This window comes from Rhinolophus hipposideros (assembly GCF_964194185.1).
Source record: "Rhinolophus hipposideros genome assembly, chromosome: 18".
Taxonomy (NCBI): Eukaryota; Metazoa; Chordata; class Mammalia; order Chiroptera; family Rhinolophidae; genus Rhinolophus; species Rhinolophus hipposideros.
In genome coordinates this window covers 33,567,532-33,587,783 of record NC_138064.1, presented here as the reverse complement: position 1 = coordinate 33,587,783, position 20,252 = coordinate 33,567,532, and the positions used below count along the sequence as shown (strand labels likewise).

The 20,252-nt window shown below is 36.8% G+C and overlaps 3 protein-coding genes and 1 pseudogene across 5 annotated transcripts in view; 1 reads left to right on the top strand and 3 right to left on the bottom strand.

Moving 5' to 3' along the window:
- The window catches only part of RBM48 (RNA binding motif protein 48), a 22,649-nt gene extending 11,699 nt beyond the window's left edge, over positions 1–10,950 (top strand). The window contains exons 5-6 of one of the 2 annotated variants that reach the window (XM_081080211.1): positions 4,610–4,671; positions 9,224–10,950. In XM_081080211.1, the coding sequence (XP_080936337.1) occupies positions 4,610–4,645 (36 nt within the window). In that variant the 3' untranslated portion in view covers positions 4,646–4,671; positions 9,224–10,950. Of the gene's footprint in view, positions 1–4,609; positions 4,672–9,217 lie in introns of both variants that reach the window. The other variant, XM_081080212.1, reaches the window with a different exon arrangement.
- The window catches only part of LOC308510619 (calaxin-like), a gene marked incomplete at both ends in the record, with an annotated part of 15,923 nt that extends 1,279 nt beyond the window's left edge, over positions 1–14,644 (bottom strand). Inside the window, 5 exons of the mRNA XM_081080215.1 lie at positions 1,014–1,116; positions 3,195–3,346; positions 5,328–5,432; positions 6,474–6,629; positions 14,587–14,644. Coding sequence (XP_080936341.1) covers positions 1,014–1,116; positions 3,195–3,346; positions 5,328–5,432; positions 6,474–6,629; positions 14,587–14,644 — 574 coding nt within the window. The remainder of the gene's footprint in view (positions 1–1,013; positions 1,117–3,194; positions 3,347–5,327; positions 5,433–6,473; positions 6,630–14,586) is intronic.
- Positions 8,562–9,220, bottom strand: LOC308510618 (U2 small nuclear ribonucleoprotein B''-like; annotated as a pseudogene). Its single transcript has one exon. The product of its transcript is annotated as a U2 small nuclear ribonucleoprotein B''-like (transcript).
- FAM133B (family with sequence similarity 133 member B) overlaps positions 14,294–20,252 on the bottom strand; it is a 26,717-nt gene continuing 20,758 nt past the window's right edge. The window contains exon 11 of the mRNA XM_081080214.1: positions 14,294–17,998. Coding sequence (XP_080936340.1) covers positions 17,912–17,998 — 87 coding nt within the window. The 3' untranslated portion in view covers positions 14,294–17,911. The remainder of the gene's footprint in view (positions 17,999–20,252) is intronic.

Below are 20,252 nucleotides of genomic sequence, written 5' to 3'. Positions count from 1 at the left end.
ATGAGAGAGAAATAAACCTTTGTTGTGTCAGGCACCAAAAAAAAAAACACAAAAAAAGGTTCTGATTCAGTTGGTTTGGGGTGGGGTCTGAGACTGCCTTTCTCAGAAGTTCCTAGGTGACACCGTTGCTGCTGCACGGAATACACGTTGAGTAGCAAGGCTCTAGGCGACTGGGCTATAGATGAACTCGGAGCAGCTGAAGAACTGTTGGTGTTCCATCGAGTCCATTATTCTATAGTTTTCACTTATCAGTCTCTTAAAGCCAGAAGTCTGCCTTTCACCCATTGCTTTTTACCATATTTCCAGCAGAATGAAAGTGTGGGAATAAACTACAGTGGTACAAGTTAAGAGAGACAAGCTGAGATGGCTAAGGAAAGCTTAATATGCAAGTCTGTTCACAAAATCATCTAAATTACTACAGAGAATGAAAAGTTGCTTCGTATATCATGTTTCCAAAGCACAATTAATCAAAGGATTTAGAACAGAAATATTAATGAGTCAAATCAATTATTCAGCTGGCTCTACAAGCTCAGAAAACTTGTCAAATTCATACATGAAAATCTTTATAACCACAAATAAAATACTATAAAGTACTACACATGTGTCCAAAATTGTTAAAACTTTATTCTCACTGTTTGACAACATTTGGGCTGAAATAGATCAAGTTTTCTCCTGGCAGCTTATAGTTGGTACTTGTTGAATCCACCCTTTTATTCACTGTTCTATCCCTTAAGCAAGCCAACTACCAGTACACCCTGGGGTGTTTTTTGTTTGTTTGTTTTTTAATATTAGCATACAGAAAATTAGGAACTGTATAGTTGAAGTTACAAGCTCAAAAGAGTCTGTTGGATATTAATTACTTGGTCTACTGTCTTGGATCCTGAAACACTAGGACGGGCTCAGCCCTAAATTTAGCAGTCGGCTGAAGCCCTACAGAGGTGAGTGTCTATTAGGTGTTACTTTCTGATTCTTTAAAATGTTTTCTCAACCAATTTGGGCTGTTGGCACTGTACCTTTGCTTCTGGTAAACATTGTCCAAACACCTCCAACAGAAGTTTCTTCTTTCACTGCTTTTTCAATGTCTGCAAAAGATATCTTGCTATCGTTGTCATAATCCTAGAGAGGAAGATGATTTCTTCATAAATTGTTGAGTAGTTTTAAATTTTGCGTGGAAAATTATCTAGAATAAAAGGTTTGATCAAGTAAAACGAAGTTCACACTTCTGTAGGCACTACTTATATAAATCAAAGGGTATTTATTTAAGGAGGCCACTTACTTTATTCCTATTAGTTGAATAGGCATACCTGGTATTATAGACTGAATATGCCCCCCAACCCCAAATTCATATGTTAAAGGTCTAACCCCCAATGTGATGATATTTGGAAGTGGGGCCTTGGGGAGACAATCAAGTTTAGATGAAGTTATGAAGGTAGGGCCTTCATAACGTAATTAGTGTCCTTGTAAGTAGAGAAACATCAGACCTCCCTCTCTGTGCCACGTGAGGACATATTGAGGAGGTTGCTGTCTGTCTGCAAGCCAGGAAGGGAGCCCTCACCATGGAAGTGAATCAGCTGGCCCCTTGATCTTGGACTTCCCAGTCTCCAGACTTTGAGAAATAAATCCATGTCGTTTAAGTCACCCAGTCTATAGTAATTTGTTATAGCAGCCCAAACAGACTCAGACCGGAGTTACTGTATATAAAATGTAGCCCTGTCATACATTTATGTATACATTTATGTCATACATAAAGGACTCATACTCTAAATAGGTAAATAAGACAAAAAATTAGAGGAAACCCAATATTTTATTACTAATTTTGCGATAATTGCATTGGGCAAAGATTCTCAAGCTTAATTTTTTGTAGTAGAACTTGTTTCTCAAAGGATGTCTTAGCTGGGGGCCCATTGTGTAAAAAGGACAAAAGTAATGTTGCTCAGTTAAGCAGCAAGGCACTGGGAATTAGAGCATTAACAGTTCAAGATGGACCCGACCACTGCTTGTCCTTTAAGGCCAGTTGGGATCTAGGTAGGTGGAGAGGTGTGGGGAGGAAATGCAGAAGAATTGCCAGCCTGAGTTATGACAGCAGGAGTGTAAGTCAGGAAGGAGACAGACCTGCCCGGAGTGGAGCATTCATGACTGGATGATTAAGTAAATCATGAGGAAAGCACCGTGTAGGTTATGAATGTCTGGAAGTGCTTCATTGAATTTGGTTTTGATTTGATGGATTCTTGTTTTTTTTCACTTCTGGGCATAACTAAATCAGGGTTGCTGAAAGTCTCATCTAGAGAAAGATTTGAATAATTGTCAGAAAACGGTTCACTACATAACATTTCCTTTCAAAAGGAAGGAGGTGGGTTTGGTACTGGGGAACATACTGTCTCTCAATAAGTCTATCCTCAGCCCTAGTGGGGCGGTGAAAATATTCCTAGTGGAAGAGGACACTCTGGAGTTTTTGTTAGCTAAATTTGAGATGTGGCAGCCCCCATGTTTTCTTTCTTGAACTCCAGAATAATTGAGGTGAGCCAGAACCCGGCTGCCTTATGGTCACAAATCTTCACTGGTATCCAGTTTAGGGTCATAGTAAGTAAAGGAGAGAAATCACTATGTCCATAATGAAGAGGTATTATTGGTTTCATTGAAAGATGAATTCTGCACTCCATTTTCTAGTGTGACTGTGAATAAACCTATTTGTACTTCAGTTTTCTTATTTGCAAAATAGAGACAATAATTTCTACTTCATAGGGCTGTTTTGAAGATAAAATGAGTTCATATATTAAAGTTCTGTGAAGGGCCTAGTATATAGTAAGCACTCTATAAAGAACTATTTTTATTATTTTATTATAATGAGTGTTTAGATGAATTGGGGGGCTAAAGTCATAAAGACAGAGTGGAATAGCATCCAATTTTACATGAAGTGCATCTGTGTAATTAATGAGGTTTTACTTCTATTAAATTTTTAAAAATATACATTCATTTTGTATAGTGATTCAGTTAATTATCCAATTCAATTCCATAAATATTTACTGAGCACCCATTATCAGCCAGGCACTGTTCTAGGCAATGAATAGAGCAGAGAACAAAAATTCTTGCTCTCATAAAGGTTACATTTATTATGGAGGCAAATAAATCATTTCTTTACCTTTATCCAACATCCACTTGATTGGATTTAATGAATTACAGTTTTTCATTCTTACCATTTTCTTCAGCATTATCTCTACCAACTCTTCTATTCCTCCATCAGTCTCTTTTTCAGATGACTGTTGGTGTAGACTGTTCTTCAACATGTCAAATATTTCCTCTCGAGAAATGTAACCATCACCGTTCAAATAATAAACTTTAAAACAGACTTTTCAAAGCATAAGAAGTTTAAAGATTTGGATAAGAACAGTTAAAATGTCCTTAGTCTTCTCCTTAGTTATTTCAATATATAATAAAACGGACAAAAACAATTTTTACAACCTACAATTGTTGATTTATATGATAGATAAATAAATCACCCTTTATTATATTTTTGTCCACAAGATTAAATACCCCTTGTAATGTGAAAAGACTTATAATTTCTGGATTTTGAAATTGAGGGTTTAAAAACGTTATGAAGCTACAATAAAGGAGATAAATATAAACCTTTGATTATATAATACATATGTACACACAAGTGTGTGTACATATCTCAGTATTGACTCTCTTCTTCTATAGAGTACAAAAACTAAGTACACACATTACTATGTCACTGACAAATAGTATTTTCCCGTATATTTGGATAGTGAGTCTGTCACCTCCTTGAGGCCTGCTGGTCTGCACTATCCAAAATGATCACTTTCTCCCTGGACTGACTTCCTCTCACAGTGTAAGCATTACCTCAGTTTACTCATTCATCCCCCAAACGACTTAGTCAGGTCCTAGGAACACAGCAGTGAAAGAGCTAAGGTGAAGTTTGTAATCCAGTTAAATGTTTTAGCAAAAGTTATAGAACCATGTATAAAACTCCAGAGTATCAGATTAGCTGTGTCTTCTCATTGAGTTCCTCCAGTCTGTAGCATACATATGAGTTTGCAATACAACCCTAGTAGAAGTAGTATTTTCCCCAAATTAATATTTCTTGAAGTGTATATGAAACATTTTAGGAAGTGGGATTAGAGAAGGAAAAATTGATAGTGTGCTATTCCAGTACATACAGCTACTTTCAATGTCATGACCATTTTCACCATGTATCAGTATTACTACAAGAATTTACATCTAAGAAACAGCTTTTCACGTTTCAGTGAGACTTTTGTATAAGAATGCTGCAAAAAACTTAAGTGGCAACTATATTTAAATGCTACCCTGTGAAACATTAAACTGGAGAAAAGAAGAAACAAACCACAAAACAAAGAAAAGAACATAAATGTCAGAGAAAGTAGGTGATTTTTTTACAATGGTGCTATCATTTTTTTAAATGTGTGTTTAATTTAGTGATCTTCTTTTCCCAAATCCAAATTCAAGTGGAAGGACAAAACAGGATAAAAATTTGCTTACTCAGAACTCACTTGCAATCTTCATTTAAGTAATTTGACTTTAAGCAATTTGTTTCTTTGACAACTACTTAAAATTGTTCCTATTCTTTTTCCAGGGTTCCTCATCCCAAATCCTGGCACCGGAAGTATAAAACATAGGAAATGTACATCAGTACAGGTGAGGTAAGGCCAGAGTTATTTCTAGAAAAAAATTGTGAACTGGGAGACTTTTGTCTTTGGAATTCCTCAAGTTCCTTTTCTGTAGGAAGCACCCTTTGTTACCCTCCTCCCTTTGGGCTTTCATTGTCCTTAGCCTTTTACCCTCTTTTCACTCATCTACACTAACTTTAACACTAGAGCATTGCTATCTGGTAGTTAATGTGTGTGTCAATTCCTAACATTTTCTTTGATGAAAAGACAAGAAATGGCCTGAATGTGACCCATGCATGCCTCCATATCAAGGCCCATTTCCTGCTGAGCCCAGAGGCAGCCTCAGAAACCTCAGCCTTACTAGTGGATCAAAGTTGGCATAAGCCCTAACCTTTAGTTTCTGTTCCTAGCCTGGCCCGTAAGCCAAAGACCCATCCTGGTGACATTTCAGTGCCACAGAACCAGTGAATGAAGTGTTTGGGGATCTGGGACTAGGAACTCTTCTATGCAATAGGCCAACCATTTCCATTTCATCTGTATTTTTTTAAAAGCTATTGAACTATTTTTGCAAGGTTGCTAATAGAGAACACTAATTTTACATCTTTAACAAATATTTAAGCATTCACTAAATACAAAATTGATAATATATATTACTAAGCCAGTAATCCCATATAGAAATCTTACACTTCAGCTGCTCTTCAAAAGTCCCTCGAAGAAACACTGATAATCCATTAACCCACTCTTTTACATTTATGCAGTTACCATTGTTTTTGTCAAATGCAAAAAATACTGAAAAAAAGAACATGTACAAGTGTTATAACTTACAGCTATTTTATAATTCAAGAGTATGTACAAGTATGTATAAATAGATTTAAAAATTTTTTTCTTCCAAATTGAGGGGGAAAATGAGTTTTGGCACAATATTTCTTGAAAGAGTCAAAATTACTGGAAATATGTTCCCCCCAGATTTTAATAGAAAGAAGAGTCATTTTCCTCCATGATCAACGATGAGCTTCATTTGTGATGTTTTTGTACCATTACAATGACCAAGAAATCCAACAGTGGGGCCAATCAATGCGATAACTTTTGTTCTAAAAAGAGTGGCAAAATCCTGTTCTAAAGAGTTTTTTTAGTACCTAAAGATAAATTACTAGAATAACACATTATTTTTAAATTACCAGTGAAATCTTAGTATTATCCTATAGAAAATAAAATATTATTGACTCTTTTGGGGGCGGTGGATGTATTAGTTATTTTGATTATGGTTATGGTTTAAAGGGTGTACATATATACCAAAACTTACCAAATTGAACACTAAAAATCTGTTAATGAAAATGACTGGATCACATTAAATAACTTCCTATTTTAAATGATCTTTTCTTTGATTTTTTTGGTACAAAGAATAATTATTTTTTGTACTGATACAATCTTCATTTTTCATGAGGAAAAACAAGTCATTTAATAATTTACATGTCCATAGCATATGAATCCAAAGACATCATGATTAAAAACCTCATGCTTATCTTAAAAAACAAACACTACTGCTAGCTTTTAGTTCATTACTGTTTATCTCTCAAAGTGATACCAGTTATAAGAAATCCTGAGTGAGTTTATATTAAAAACCATCCTCACAATCAAATCAACTACTGTTTTATATTGGCAGTGCTACCAGAATTATGTCTTTCTGGTTTGGCATTAAAAGCATCAGTTTTTGGTGAAAACTGAATATATGACATTTACAGTATAGTAATACATATGTAAATATATAATCCCATATATATATATTTGCCATCTCAGCTTAACCTACTTCAGTTTCTCATGACTTCTTACCCCTATTCATTAGCATATCATCAGTCATTCCAAATAAGCTGTGCAGGGTTGCTCTAAATGTGTTGCGATCTAGTCCATTATTATGAAATCTTACATCATCTCTTTTCAACAAGCTGTGAAAAAGTCTTATGAGACACTCTACTTCACTTTTTTTGACCATAAAACAAGAATACAAATACCACTAAGATTTAATCATTGAATTCTCCAACCTAATTTAAAATATTTTACTAAAAAGCTGTCTTTTTCCTATGATGCTGGATGCCCTAGTGACTTTAAAAGTATGACATGGACTTGTTCCTTAAGAGCTTACACCACTAAAATGGGTCTCTCAGAAGTCTCATAAGGCAGGGTATAAATGATAAATTGCATATGATGCTCTCACTATAGACATGTGAAGAGAAATCAACATGGGAAAGAGGAATTGAGCTATTTTCATGGGCGTAGACTTTGAACAGTCTTGAAGGATGCATAGGAAAGAATGAGTTGGGGTTGGTAAAGGAGTGGAGAATTCCAGGGAGAGGGAACAACTTGTACTGAAGGGGAAAATGAAGTAGAAAACCCAGGCTTAGAGCGATTGGGTTGGGGGGTGGAAAAGAGGTTACAGAATGAGGAGGGAGCCTGAGATACTGCAAAAAATCAGTAGGACTTGGTGACTGATTTTCAAACCAAAACGTTTTAATACTCACATATTTGGATCTCACTCCAGACTTAGCAAACTGCCGGTCTTTTTTTTTAAAAGAAGTACACAGGTGATTCTAATGCACCATCGGGACTGAGAACTAAGGGATTAGACTTTGTGGGTTATGGGTACTAGACTTAAGCATTTGGGTTCTACTTCCATTTCTGAGAGACTAAATAGCTGAGAGATAAGTCATATAGCATCTTTATGTCTCAGAATCCTCACCTATCAAAATTGGTATTGTCCTAGATGATCTCTGAGATTCCTTAAATTTCTAAAAGTCTAATTCTATTAATCAAAGATTGAGAGAACTAAAAGAAAGCTGGTTACTATTTTTTTCTCTTTTTGTGTGTGTGTGTGGTGGGGGGGGGCGAGGGGAAGGTAGGGTGAAATAGTTATTTTAGATGTTGTCTTTGAGATGATTTCAAGTTACCCAACTGAAATCAATGACAACACAAAATATGCAGTTTACAATCGGGTTTCCACTGTGGTCAGAATGACTTGATTCGTAGGGCAATGGCTGACAAATCTAAAGAATAAGCAATTACAAAGGTAGCTAATATTATTTTGTGAACTGAATTAGATTCTCAGGCTTCACACTGTAGCTATAAGCCCTGAAATGTGATGCAAAGGTCTTTTTTATCCATCCAGTTAAGCATTTATCAAGGGCCTCCCAGGAATCAGGCAATGAGTACACACACCACAGTTCCTGCCATCAAGGTTATGACACTTTGGTCAACAGGTAAGGAAGTAAGTGCAATAAAGAATTACCAGGTACTATGATGGTGGTCAGCAGTGACCCAAAGAAAGGAATAATCAACTGGGGATAGGTGGTAAGAGATCAAGAAGGGTCCCGCAGAGGTGTCACTTGAGCTAAGACCTGCCAAAGGAGTAAGCGTTATAATGCCAGAGGTGGCAGCGGGAAGGCATGAAGCATGTTCTGAGAGCTGCAGATGGTTTGGTGTGGCTAGGTGGCAGAATTCTTTGACTTTACAATGGGGAGCCTAATGAAATATTTTGGCAATAGGATTACATTTGCATTTAAGGAAGATGACTTTGGGAGCACTCTTGAAACTCTCTTATGAATGGTGCAGTCATGTGACGGGTCGTATTTTCCCCAAGACTGTTGGAACAATCTACCCCACCCCATATGCTCTTCTTCCAATGTGACTGATATTCTTGCCCTCCAGAGATCTGTTTCCTTTACTTGGAACTAGGGAGATTTTTGTGATGGCTGTTTCAACCAATAGAGTACAGTGAAAATGAGGCAATGCGACTTTGGTTTTATAGAAGACAAGTTTATTGTACAAAATGAAGGCCTTCAGATTTCATAGTTCACTAAGGCTAAAGGAAGACTAAGTAATTGTTTAAAAACCTGCAAAAAAATTTCACTTTCACTTCCCCCCACCAACTATTAAAGTTGCCTAAATGTTACCAAACAGTAAATAACACCAAGTCCTTTAAAGACAACTGTTCCTGGCAGCTCCAGCCTGTCAGCCATTTTCAGATTCAGCAAATGTTATATTATAGATCCCAGGTACCGAAAGTACTTCCTTGAAACCAGGGAACTCATTAAACAGCATGGATAACATCATCTCAGCAGTCTCTTCTGGTAAATTATTAAGGAATAAAATATAGTTTGGAGGGTAGTCAGGGATCTGAGGATTCGGTATTGCATTTCCTTGGATATTAGCAAAATTTGGTGTTCCCTGATCAGGCCTTTTGGTTATTGCTGTCTGTTCCAGTTTTGACTCTTTTGGTCAACAAGTGTTACACATTTTCAGTATAATTATATCAGAATCTGTTTTTGCATACTTGATTCACACTGGTTTACCATACAATGGAAATCTGTAACTGTCTCAAGGCATTCGTGGATGAGCCCAGTTCTTTAAATGTAACAAAAGCCCCTCATCTTCATGGTCTTTAAAGCCATCATATCTACCCCATGGCCAAACAGAAAATAGGGCATGTAGGAATCTCTTTTTTAATTTTGTCATTCATACTGTTGATATAAATTGTATGATTTGGTCTGATATCCATGTTTTGGGTTAAACTATTCTAACAGCCTGAGGCTGGTGCGCTGACTTTTCAAGATGAGGTCACAGACAGTGGCTCTGAGGACAAAAACTTGGAGACTTCTTTGGACTACAAAGAAAACGGAAGCTCAGACATGGACACACTGTATGGACAGCATAGTATGTTAATGCTTGTCTGAGTAGCGCTGCTCAACTCCGATGGAGTATTACCGGAGTGGGAAGGTTAGCACCAACCATACTGTGAGAAGGCATCCCTGAAGAAAGCGAGGTTTGGAAACAGGAGCTGCTCTGAGTGGAATACTGACAAATCTTCCAACAAAGCAATCAGATTCCAGACACAAACTTCATTTAGCAGGTGACTTTTTCTGAGTTTATCCATGTGGCTCACCTTTCATTGTATCTAAAGACCTTACACATGTTGTCAAAGGAACCACTGTGGTATTTGAGAAATCAAATACGTGGGTAGTGAGAATGGTGTTGAAATGCCAGAGATTGGCCCATGTTATTCAACTTTTGAGTTTGGAATAATTTTAGATTTACAAAAGAGATGCAATAGTTGAGTTCCCATACTCTTCACTGTTTCCTCCTAATGTTAACATCTTACATAAGCATTTTACATTTGTCAAAACGAATACACTAACACTGGCACATTATTAACTAGATTTTTACCCATTTTCTTACTGGTAAACAAAATGTCCTTTTGTTGTTCTAGGATCTATTTGGTTGCTATATCTCCTCTAATCTGATAGTTTTCAATCTTTCCTTGCTTTTCATGAACTTGACAGCTATTCTGCAGTATTCCTTAATTTAACTTTGTCTCATTTTTCTCATGATTAGACTATGGTTCTGGGGAAAATGCCAGGGAGTGCTATTCTTATCATCACACATCAGGGCACACATGATGTTAACATGAATATCATTGCTGATAACCTCACTTACTTACTTGGTGAAGCTACAGTGTATTGGTTTCTCCATTGCAGTTACTACTCCCCTTTTCACACTATTTTAAGCTCCACTTTTTGGGAAGGATTATCCATCCTAGTTTTTGGAATTCTTCTCTAAGATTTTCCATTTACTCAATTATTCATGTCCATATGGAGCCAGTCACAAGTCCAGGTGCCACAGGTTCTGATCAACTGGCTATAAATTTGAGGTCCCCATGATCCCTTGAGTTCTAATTAATTTGTTAGAGTAGCTCACAGAACTCAGGGAAACAGTGTACTTAACTAGATTAGCAATTAATTATAAATGGATATAATTAGGAACAGCCAGATGGAAGAGATGCATCAGGCAAACTACGTGGGGAAGGATGTGGCGCTTCCGTGCTCTCTCCCAGCACCTTTGCCTTCACCAGCCCAGATACTCTGGGGGCTTTTGTGGAGACCATCACATAGGCATGATAGATTAACACAATTTCCAATTCCTCTCCGAAGAATGGCAGGTGCGGCTGAAAGTTCCAACTTTTTAATTATAACTTAAGTCTGTTGACCAGTCCCCATCCAGGAGCCACCAACAGTCACCTCATTAGAACAAAATAAATTCCTATCACCCAGGAAATTCTAGGATTTGGAGCTCAGTGTCTGGGGGGCACCTTAATCTATGGGATCTCATTCTATCTCCAGGTAGTGTCAGAATTGAGTTAAATTGTGGACACTCAGCTGGTGCCAGAGAACTGATTGTTGAGAAAACCCTTCCTAGTTGGTTAACAAAAATGTCGTAAGTGTGTGTGGCAGTAATGTCAGAATAAAAGAGAAACACACTGACGTGCAGGTTTTTCCTTGACTCTGTTCACCTACTTCGTCAAGGTATCTTTTCTTATTGGAGACTGCTATTTTGAAACCAAGGTCTAGGTACTGGGCATGTCTTTCACTCCTGGGAGTTGGTATTTCTAGGCCCTCTCAGCAGACAGAGCTAGGAAATATGTACACTAACCTATGCATGCACACATATCAGCCCATGTTACGTCTCATAAATATGGTGGAAGCCAAATATTAGACTAGGGGGCCTGTGGGTGGTCCAGGGCTAAGTAATAGAAGAGATGTTCCATTGTATTAAAAATTCATGAACAGTTAGGGAGGAGGGGCTCATGAATTCACAAGGGCAAATCGTACCAGATGGAACTTATTTCCTCCTCTGGTAAGAGTGGATCAGAGAAATGCAGTCCACAAGTATTTCAAGTTCAACAAGGCATTTGACAAAATCTCTTATTCTTACGTTAGTATCTACTCAGTATCAAGTAGTGACTACAGAGCGCAATGGTAGGCTCCCAAATGTTTGCTACATCATCAACCACTTGAAAATTGGAGGTTAAGGAATATGCTAAAGGAGTGAGGATCCAAACAAAGTAGCATCTACTGTGTTTCCCTGAAAATAAGACCTGAAAAATGGACAATCAGCTCTAAAGCGTCTTTTGGAGCAAAAATTAATAGAAGACCTAGTATTATATTAATTATATTATACCAGGTCTTACAGTGAAGTAAGACCAGGTCTTTAGAGCTGATTGTCCAGCTTGGTCTTATTTTCAGGGAAACACAGTAGATGCCAAAACAATCAGTTGAATCAAACAACATGAAGTTATTAAAAATCGTGTGTAAATTCATCACTTAGCTTTAAAAAAGTTTGTTAAAACTAGGTCAATTCCCAATTCACTGTCAATCAAGCTGAGATTAATATTGGCTGACAGATTGAATTTTCACCTGGAAAAAGACCATTTTGATCAGGAATCCTCAAACGTTAGTGTCTAACAATGCATGGAGTGAACAATCTGGATGCTTGGCCCCACTTCCGGAGAATCTACATTTATAATACAATCCTGTAGGTGATTCTGAGGGTGGAGATATTCCTACCACACAATAAGACGCACATAGCCAGGACAGACTACAGAATTTATTCTTAATACAGAATAAAAATGCAGGTCCCTTGTTCAAAAAAACAAATTTCAAGTCAGTGTTAGCAGAGCATTAAACTAAGCATGGAACCTTATGAGAACAAATAGGTTGCACACCTCTAAAGCCTTTTCTTTCACCCGGAAGCAATTTATCTGCCTCCCCCACTACATTAAAGGACTATTGCTTGGGAAGGGAATAAGACTTGTGTGATTCTAGAGCAACATTGTTCAACATAGCTTCGAGATGATGGAAATGTTCTGTATCTGTGCTGTCCAATTTGGTAGCCACAACCCACATGTAGTTACTGAGCCCTGAAAAGCAGCTAGTGTGACCCTAACTGGATTTAAAAATTTTTATTTACATTCAAACAGCCGTGTATAGCTAGTGGTTACCATATTGGTTACTACACAGCTCTAGAGAGCAGTATGAAAATCAATAGGTAAAAGTTCTATTAGCTCTAGAATATAAAATAGTCTAGATCTGTCTGGAAAAGAAATGGGAACAGCTGCTTGGTAAGGTAATGAACCTTCCTTTGTGAGGTAACGAAGTACATAGCTGAGGATCTGAGAAAGTCCTGCAGTGACTGCGGTTCGGACTGAAGAGGCCATGTGACACGAGGGTTTAGCAGATTAGGAAGGCTCTTTCCGAAGTTCTAAAGCAAAGCCCAGGAAGAATCACTTCAAGCTTCAGCTCCATGGGACAATTAGAACTTTGTACACCAACAGTTGGTCCTGAGAAGGCCAAGGCAGCCTTAGCTGTGAAGTCACCCCACTCCTGCCCATGAAGGACCAGTGTCTACCCTGTCTCAAATGGAAGGGTCCAAGAACTGAGGTGAATTCAACAACTTTTCATGATGCACTATGGGTTAGCACTATGCAGATGACCATGAGGGTACATAATGCAACTGAGTAGAGTTAATTCAAGAAATAAAGAAGAACGTCATAGAAATAGTAGCGTGAATAAAGATGATTTGAGTGCAGGTTCTGGCATAAGACTGAGTTCTAGCTCTGCATCCACCAGAAATGTTCACTAACTGTAACTGTAGACGAGCAACTTAATCTAAGACTTGATTTCCTCATCTGAAAATGTGGAAATATCACCTACCTCATTGGGCTTGTTCTGAGTTAAACATGATGAACATAAACCATTTAGTAGTGTCTTGCTAATGAAGAGCTCAATAAACACCAGCTGTTAAGCAACCTGAGTGTAAAACAGTAATGTCATTACACTGGTGAATAGCTATGTTTAAGCACTAAGGTTCTGAACTTTGGATCACAATTTAAGAATTGTAAGTGTCAAAGCTTTGGAAAAAGGAATATTAATTCATTCCTTTTTTCAAACAATTATAGCAGACACTGCTAAAAATAATTTACGATGGGGATAGGAGTTCGATTTTTTTAAAGTATGCAAAATTTCCTTCTGAATGTTATAAACCTCAGGCTCTGTTAAGAAAGCCGCAAACGGCAGAAGGTACTTCCTATTCAACACTGGCTAAATCTGTCAGGTGGGATTTCAGGGTTGTACTACAGTGGGATTGGAAAACTAGCCTTAGAAGTGTTTGAGGAGCTTAGATAATTTGAAACTGAACCGAAATAAAACAGAATTAATCTATAGTGAGATTCCCAGACAAGGTGGGGCCTTTTCTAATGAGGGAACACAAGGAAAAATGGAAGTGCCTAATAATGAGGCTATACAAATGGCTGAAATAAAAGTAACTTCCTTAAATTCTAAGAACAGATTCTCAGAATTATTATTAGTCAGGATTGCTTGTGATCATGCCTGAGAAACAAAATTCACAAGATTAATTCTTAAGGTCTGTTAGGGCTACAAATCCCAAAATTGTTAAATTGGTTTTAATAAACACTTGCCACGTTCAAAGCACCATGGTATTTCAACATCTAAGAGCAATCATCTGCCTCAGTAGATTTGGTGCCAGAGAACTCAGGGAACTGGTCAAAGTAAACCTTTGTTTTGAAATCTCTTATTAAATTTCAGTCTATAGTAAGTCCTTGGTTGACAGGTAATTCTTTAGTACTCATGATGTTATGTAAATTCTCAAACTCTTCTTCCCACATACACAAATATATTTGAGGACACTTGATTAAAATACTTTGTTACATGCTGGTATAATCGTTTATCTTTTTTTTTTTTTTTTTTTTTTTTTTTTTAAGAAAGGGTTTATTTTTTTTTTTTACATTTTTTTTTTGCCTTTGTGTGTGTGTGTGTGTGTGTGTGTGTGTATGTGTGTGTTGAGAGCCCACTGGCCCATGTGGGAATCGAACCGGCAGCCTTCGGAGTTAGGAGCATGGAGCTCTAACCGCCTGAGCCACCGGGCCGGCCCTCGTTTATCTTTTTAAATGACCAAAATATTATATAGGAAATAGAGAAACTGTATTTTGGGGGTTACAAAGCACTTGTTAATTAATGTTCAACTAGTATGTCTACCAACTAGTATGTTTCTATTTGAATAAAGGTACTCAGGCAGTGCTGGACGTCTAGTCAATACTTACAGCTCTTGACAGTTTTACTGATGGATTCCACCAGTTTCCTTAGAGCCTTCTGGTCCATGTCGAATGTGGCTTCTATACACTATGGACTTCTCAGATAGCCTGGCTCCAAGCCTGGGTGTCCTGGGCTGCCACTGATCCACAGCTCACTAGGTCATATCAAACGCGGCAACAATGACCACGGCAACATGCCGGCAACCACACACAGAAGGTTCTCAAGTAATTGGAAAAATATGCAACAATGGTTTTTACCACTCAATACTAATACAGTGATTTCATTAATATTATGATCTGAAATATTACAGCAATTCCAACATTTATCTTTTCTTTGGGGCTAAACACCACTTAAAGTGCTGAAAATGTTTCCCTCCTTTTTGAACAGAATAACTAAATAAAATTATAAAGACCTTAACCTTTAAGTTGAAATAATTTCCCAAGCTATAAACAGTTCCTTCAAAGACTAAAATGTCCTTTGAAAACTTTAACCAAGCATCTTCTCATGATATCCAAACAGGCTTCAATCTGGGAGCTTCTAGAGAATGTTAAACCCTACTTTTACCCCTCCAACTTATAACTGACTGGTAGGAAAATACGATGCAACTGTGCCCAGCTGGCCAAGTAACAACTGTTCTGTTTTCTATTGTCAAATCCAAGTACAGAGAACAAATAGCTTCTAGTCTATGTCTGCTGGTTTTCACACCAGTAAGAAAATAAACAAATGTACTAACATGATATTTAGAATTTAAGACAGTGTATTCTTACTAAATTTTTAATAAAACATAAAAACAAATCTTAAAATAAGGCAAATACAACTGGGGGGGAAAAGCTTTCCCCAAACTTTCTTAAGTTGAGTGTTCATAGATCTAAAGTTGAAAACTACTAATTTTTAAAAAGCGTGAAACCTTTCACTTAAGTCTGAAGAATAACTGTGTTCAGTTTCTCTGAGATTAGTCTACTGTTCTCCATGAAATGAAAGAAAATTAGGCTATAGGCTTTAGCCTATCTTGAGTTAAAAAATATGAATCCATATTCTGGATAAAATATATTCAGGACACTCATGGTATTTAAAACACCTAAATATACTAAGAGCTATCAAATGAATCCAAAACAACCAGAAAGAGGTAGCACTGGTATAAATTTAACTTTTTTTTATCCAGACACTCTTCCATTTTATTGCAGTTATTTTATATAATTATCCAAATAGCATGCCCTGTGTTTATAAAATTGTGTAAAATTATTCAAGAAAATGGGTGGTTTGGTGGAGAGAGGAAGTAAGAGATTGCACATAATATCACCCAAATTTTCTTCTCATGTCAAATTAGAAGGCTATTAAGGCTACCATCAGAGGGACAATGAGTCTCCCAGACAGTCAACACTGTCTGGAAAAAATACATTTTTTTGCCAAATCACATTTCCCCCCGTCTGATAAAGCGAACAGTTAGTTAGCTGCCCCTAGTGGGACATCATCGTCAGACTGGACCAGTCTGCAAAGGTACACTTTTAAGTTCATAGCAAAACTGATCAATAAATATCTGATAAACTTACCTTTTAGCCTTTTCATGATCACCAATTCTGAGAAACTTCCTTTTGAATACAAAATGTCCCTCAAACTTGCTGTGTACTCAAAAGCAGACACGCGTAGACATCTTTTATTAGGAAAGAAGATGAAGCTTTAAGCATAAATTTTAAGGAAACTTACCAAGAAAAGTGTTATTTTTACAGCTAAAAACTTGAGGACATGTCTTATCCACCTAACACTTAATACCCAATAGTGTTTCTTAATCTTTGTAACTTTTCTTGTGACTCAAAGGGAACATTTTTAAGTAAAATAGGTATTTATTCAGCCTCTTGTCATGCCAAGATGTTTTGTGCATATATCACTATAATTAGCACACCCTCCGTAACAGGCAAAATTGTACATCAAATTATATGTCATGTTACCTGATTATATAAAAATGTAAGGTGAAAATGATTTATCGATTCCTTATAACATTACTAGTAAACAATTCAGCAGGAGATATGAGGCACAAAATCTTAGTAAAATGACAGCGCAATAATGCAATTCTTATTTAAGTTTAACTTGTCATAATTTGTTATGATATACAAAGACAAACTTTGAAAACGTTATATTTACTAAGATTCTGGCAACAGCTTTATGTAACAAGACACAACATACCAGGCCTGCCTCTGAACATGTTTATGGTAAATAACTTGCAGCTTCAATATGAAGCTGTTCCAAAAAAAAAAAAAAAAAAAAAGGCAAAAACCTGCTTTTCACATGCTAAGTAAGGTATCTTGGCAAGAATGCCATTAAATGCAGTAAGGAATTTAAGATAGCAAGAATAAAACATTAACAAAAGCTAAACATTACAGCCTAAACAAAATTCATACAAAAAATGACTATCACTGGTTACATAAAATTTTCTTGACTGGTTACAACTTAACAATATAAAACATGCATTTTAAGAATCTTCAGCTATCAAGTTCAAAAAAGTACCAGTGTCTATTTGAAATGACTCCTCTCCAAAGCCAAAGTGTAGTCAAAATTAATTCAAATGTTTTAACACATTCTAATGCTAAAAATCATTCAGTATTATTGAAGTGGAGGTAAATCCCAGAGCTTCTGGGGCTTTCTCGTGCTGCAGAGGCTGTATCTCTGGTTTACTCAAGGCAGCATCCGACAGGGTCCAAGGATGTCACTAAGCTCAATAAAAGGCAAGACTGCTGTACCCAGCTCTCACCTCCCTGTGAAGCATGGCTACTGTGTCTGCAAAAACAGGATGTGTGAGGATAAAAGGCACGCTATTCTGCTAGCTAAAGAAATAGCAAACCAGCCCCCCAACCCTAAAAGCTCCTTCCCCAGGTAAGTAAAAGTATACAAGGGAAAAAAATTAAAATACACTTATCTACAGAGTAAGGATTTTCAAATATCAATGTAATCCCTACTTCAAAAACGTTAACTAGTCATCTAGTCATTTCTGATGATATCTTAATGATGTATCCAGATTCAATATCTGATGATTTATCATTACATTACTTCTAGTCAAAAATATTAACTTTATTCCCAAATATGAACCACTAGTACGACTGCAGTGTATTATCTCCCAGAGTTACTAAGCAATGGAAGAGAAAAAGACAGATATTCAAGCAGCAGGCAACTATTATGGCCCTTTCACACAGCGGCATCTGAATGGCTACTGAATAGTCCAGGAATAATTCTAAAAACAAGAAAATTCATGCATTTTAGTAAATATGCCATAATTTTCACAGTTGAAATCTCCTCAGACATTGCACTTTCTTTATAAGAGAATCCTGATTTTTCTTAATGTTATGATGAGCCAGGACTTGAACTAGCAGTCTTCTTTTTCTTTTTCTTACTGTGTTTCTTATGCTTCTTTTTCTTTCTTGTTTTTTCCTGGAAAGACAGTTCTATGTTAGACATTTCTACATGAAAATATGCAAATTAAAAACAATTTATCATGGTACTTCTGTGCTCCTGCATAGTTATTTCAAACAATCCCCACAACTCAGTAAGCTACTCAAAACATTTCCTGAAAAGTCTTAATAATCAGTATTACATGAGAACTAAGAGTGTTTGTCGATTTTCAAAAAGATAAGGAAAAACTCAGTCATTAGCACATTAATGTAATGTAGCTTCTAATAATATTTCCTGTAGAAAATAAATTCAATTAAATCATGGTATCAATTACTGTATTTCATCTACTTAATTTCTAAAGGTAATTGGAGTTATTGCAAAGGAATCCTCACAGCACAGCAAAACAACTGTTTCTGGAAAAGGACAGTTTTCAGAGAACAGATATTAAACCTGCTATATTTACGTATACAGGAACACAGATATTATGTACTGCTTAGACTGGGAGCACTACTTCATTAAATTAACAACTAGTAAAAAAAATACTAATGTATAGTTGAAAAGTCTTATGTAGCTTACTTAGTAAAACAGATGTTTGACTTGTAGAGGAAAACGCCACTGAAGCCTAGTAAAAGTAGTCAAATTGTCACTGGATAAAGGGAGCTAAAATTTTGTTGGACTCTTACTCTCATGACTGTTTCACATGTAGAAGAGAAGGCAGAACTTTAGAAACAGATACTTGGAAAGGTGGTATCAAATGATAGACTAGTTGTTGATATTCAGAAAATAAAAAGCAAGAGAAGACACAGAATGTTGTAAAAGCAAAGCTTCCTATCCACCGCCGTTATCTATTAGAACTTTCCATAATGCCCCCTTTTCTCTCGAAGACCTGTACTCCACTGCGGCTCTAAGCTAACTTTCATCATTCTTTTCATTATAAGCCCAAGTATACAGGGACAGAGAGTCCAAAATCTTGTTTTTGGGCTTTTAAAAATAAGCTTTGGATATGTTACTTTTTCATAAAAGGACAGTTGACCACTCTCTTCTTAAAATACTTTTCTTTTTGGCTTCCATGATACCTCACTCAGCTGCTTTTCTTCTATCACAAATACCTCTTCATTTCTGTTGCTGGTTCTTCTTCCTTATGGTCAACGTGTCAGCACTTCTTTCCCACACACTGTCCCAGTCACATTCATTTAAATGCCATTTACATACTAAGTCTTTATACCCAGTCCTATACTGTGAATCATGACTGCAAGTGCCTCATTGCCGGCTCTACCTGGATATCTAGCAGCCATATCTAAAATCACCATAAAAATGCTTAATTTTCTCTCCAAATCTTCTTAGCCATCTTAGTAAATGGCACCACTAATATGTTATTTTATTTTAGTCAAGGAATCTAAGCCAACTTTGATTCTACTCTTTGCTTTAACTCCACTCTTCACATCCAAAGCACCAACCAAGTCCTAGCACCTGTCGTGTTTCCCCAAAAATAAGACCCGCTGGACCATCAACTCTAATGCGTCTTTTGGAGCAAACATTAATATAAGACCGGGTATAATACAATATAATGTAATAAATACCGGGTCTTATGTTAATGTTTGCTCCAAAAGACGCATTAGAGCTGATGATCCAACTAGGTCTTATTTTTGGGGAAACACAGTAAGTCCAGAACGTATCTCCAATTCTTTGTACTGGTCCCTCTCCATTACTGCTACTGGCAGACAAACATCCTTCCTCACTACTGTCCATTCAGCTCCTCTGCCAAACATTTTAAAAATCTAAAATTGATTGAGGTCTTTGCTTAAACCCCTCAAAACAGCTTCCCATAACATTCTGATTAAAACCCAAACACTTTGCTACGTGTTACGGCCTCTGCTTACTTCCCAACTTCACTCTATGCTATATTCCTCTTTATCTGCTAGGTGTAAGCCAAACTTACCCTCTTTCATTCCTCAAACATATCAAGCTCATTCCTACCACAGGTTCTTGGCTCTTCTCTGCCTAGGATATTCTTCCTTTGATCTTCACATGGTTGGCTCTTTCTTGTAAATCAGTGTTCAGCTTAATTTTACTTCCTCAGAGAGGCTTTCCCTCCTTGAAGTCCCTCTCTCACATATCACCCTCTTCCCTATCTGATACCCCATTTTAACAGCTCTGCCAAGATTGAGAACAGTACCTACATAGAGAACTTAATAAATACATGCTAGCTGAATGCATGAAACAGTGAAGTAAGCGAATACAAATTACAACTATCCAAAATTAGTTAATTTTATATCTTAAATAATTAACCTGA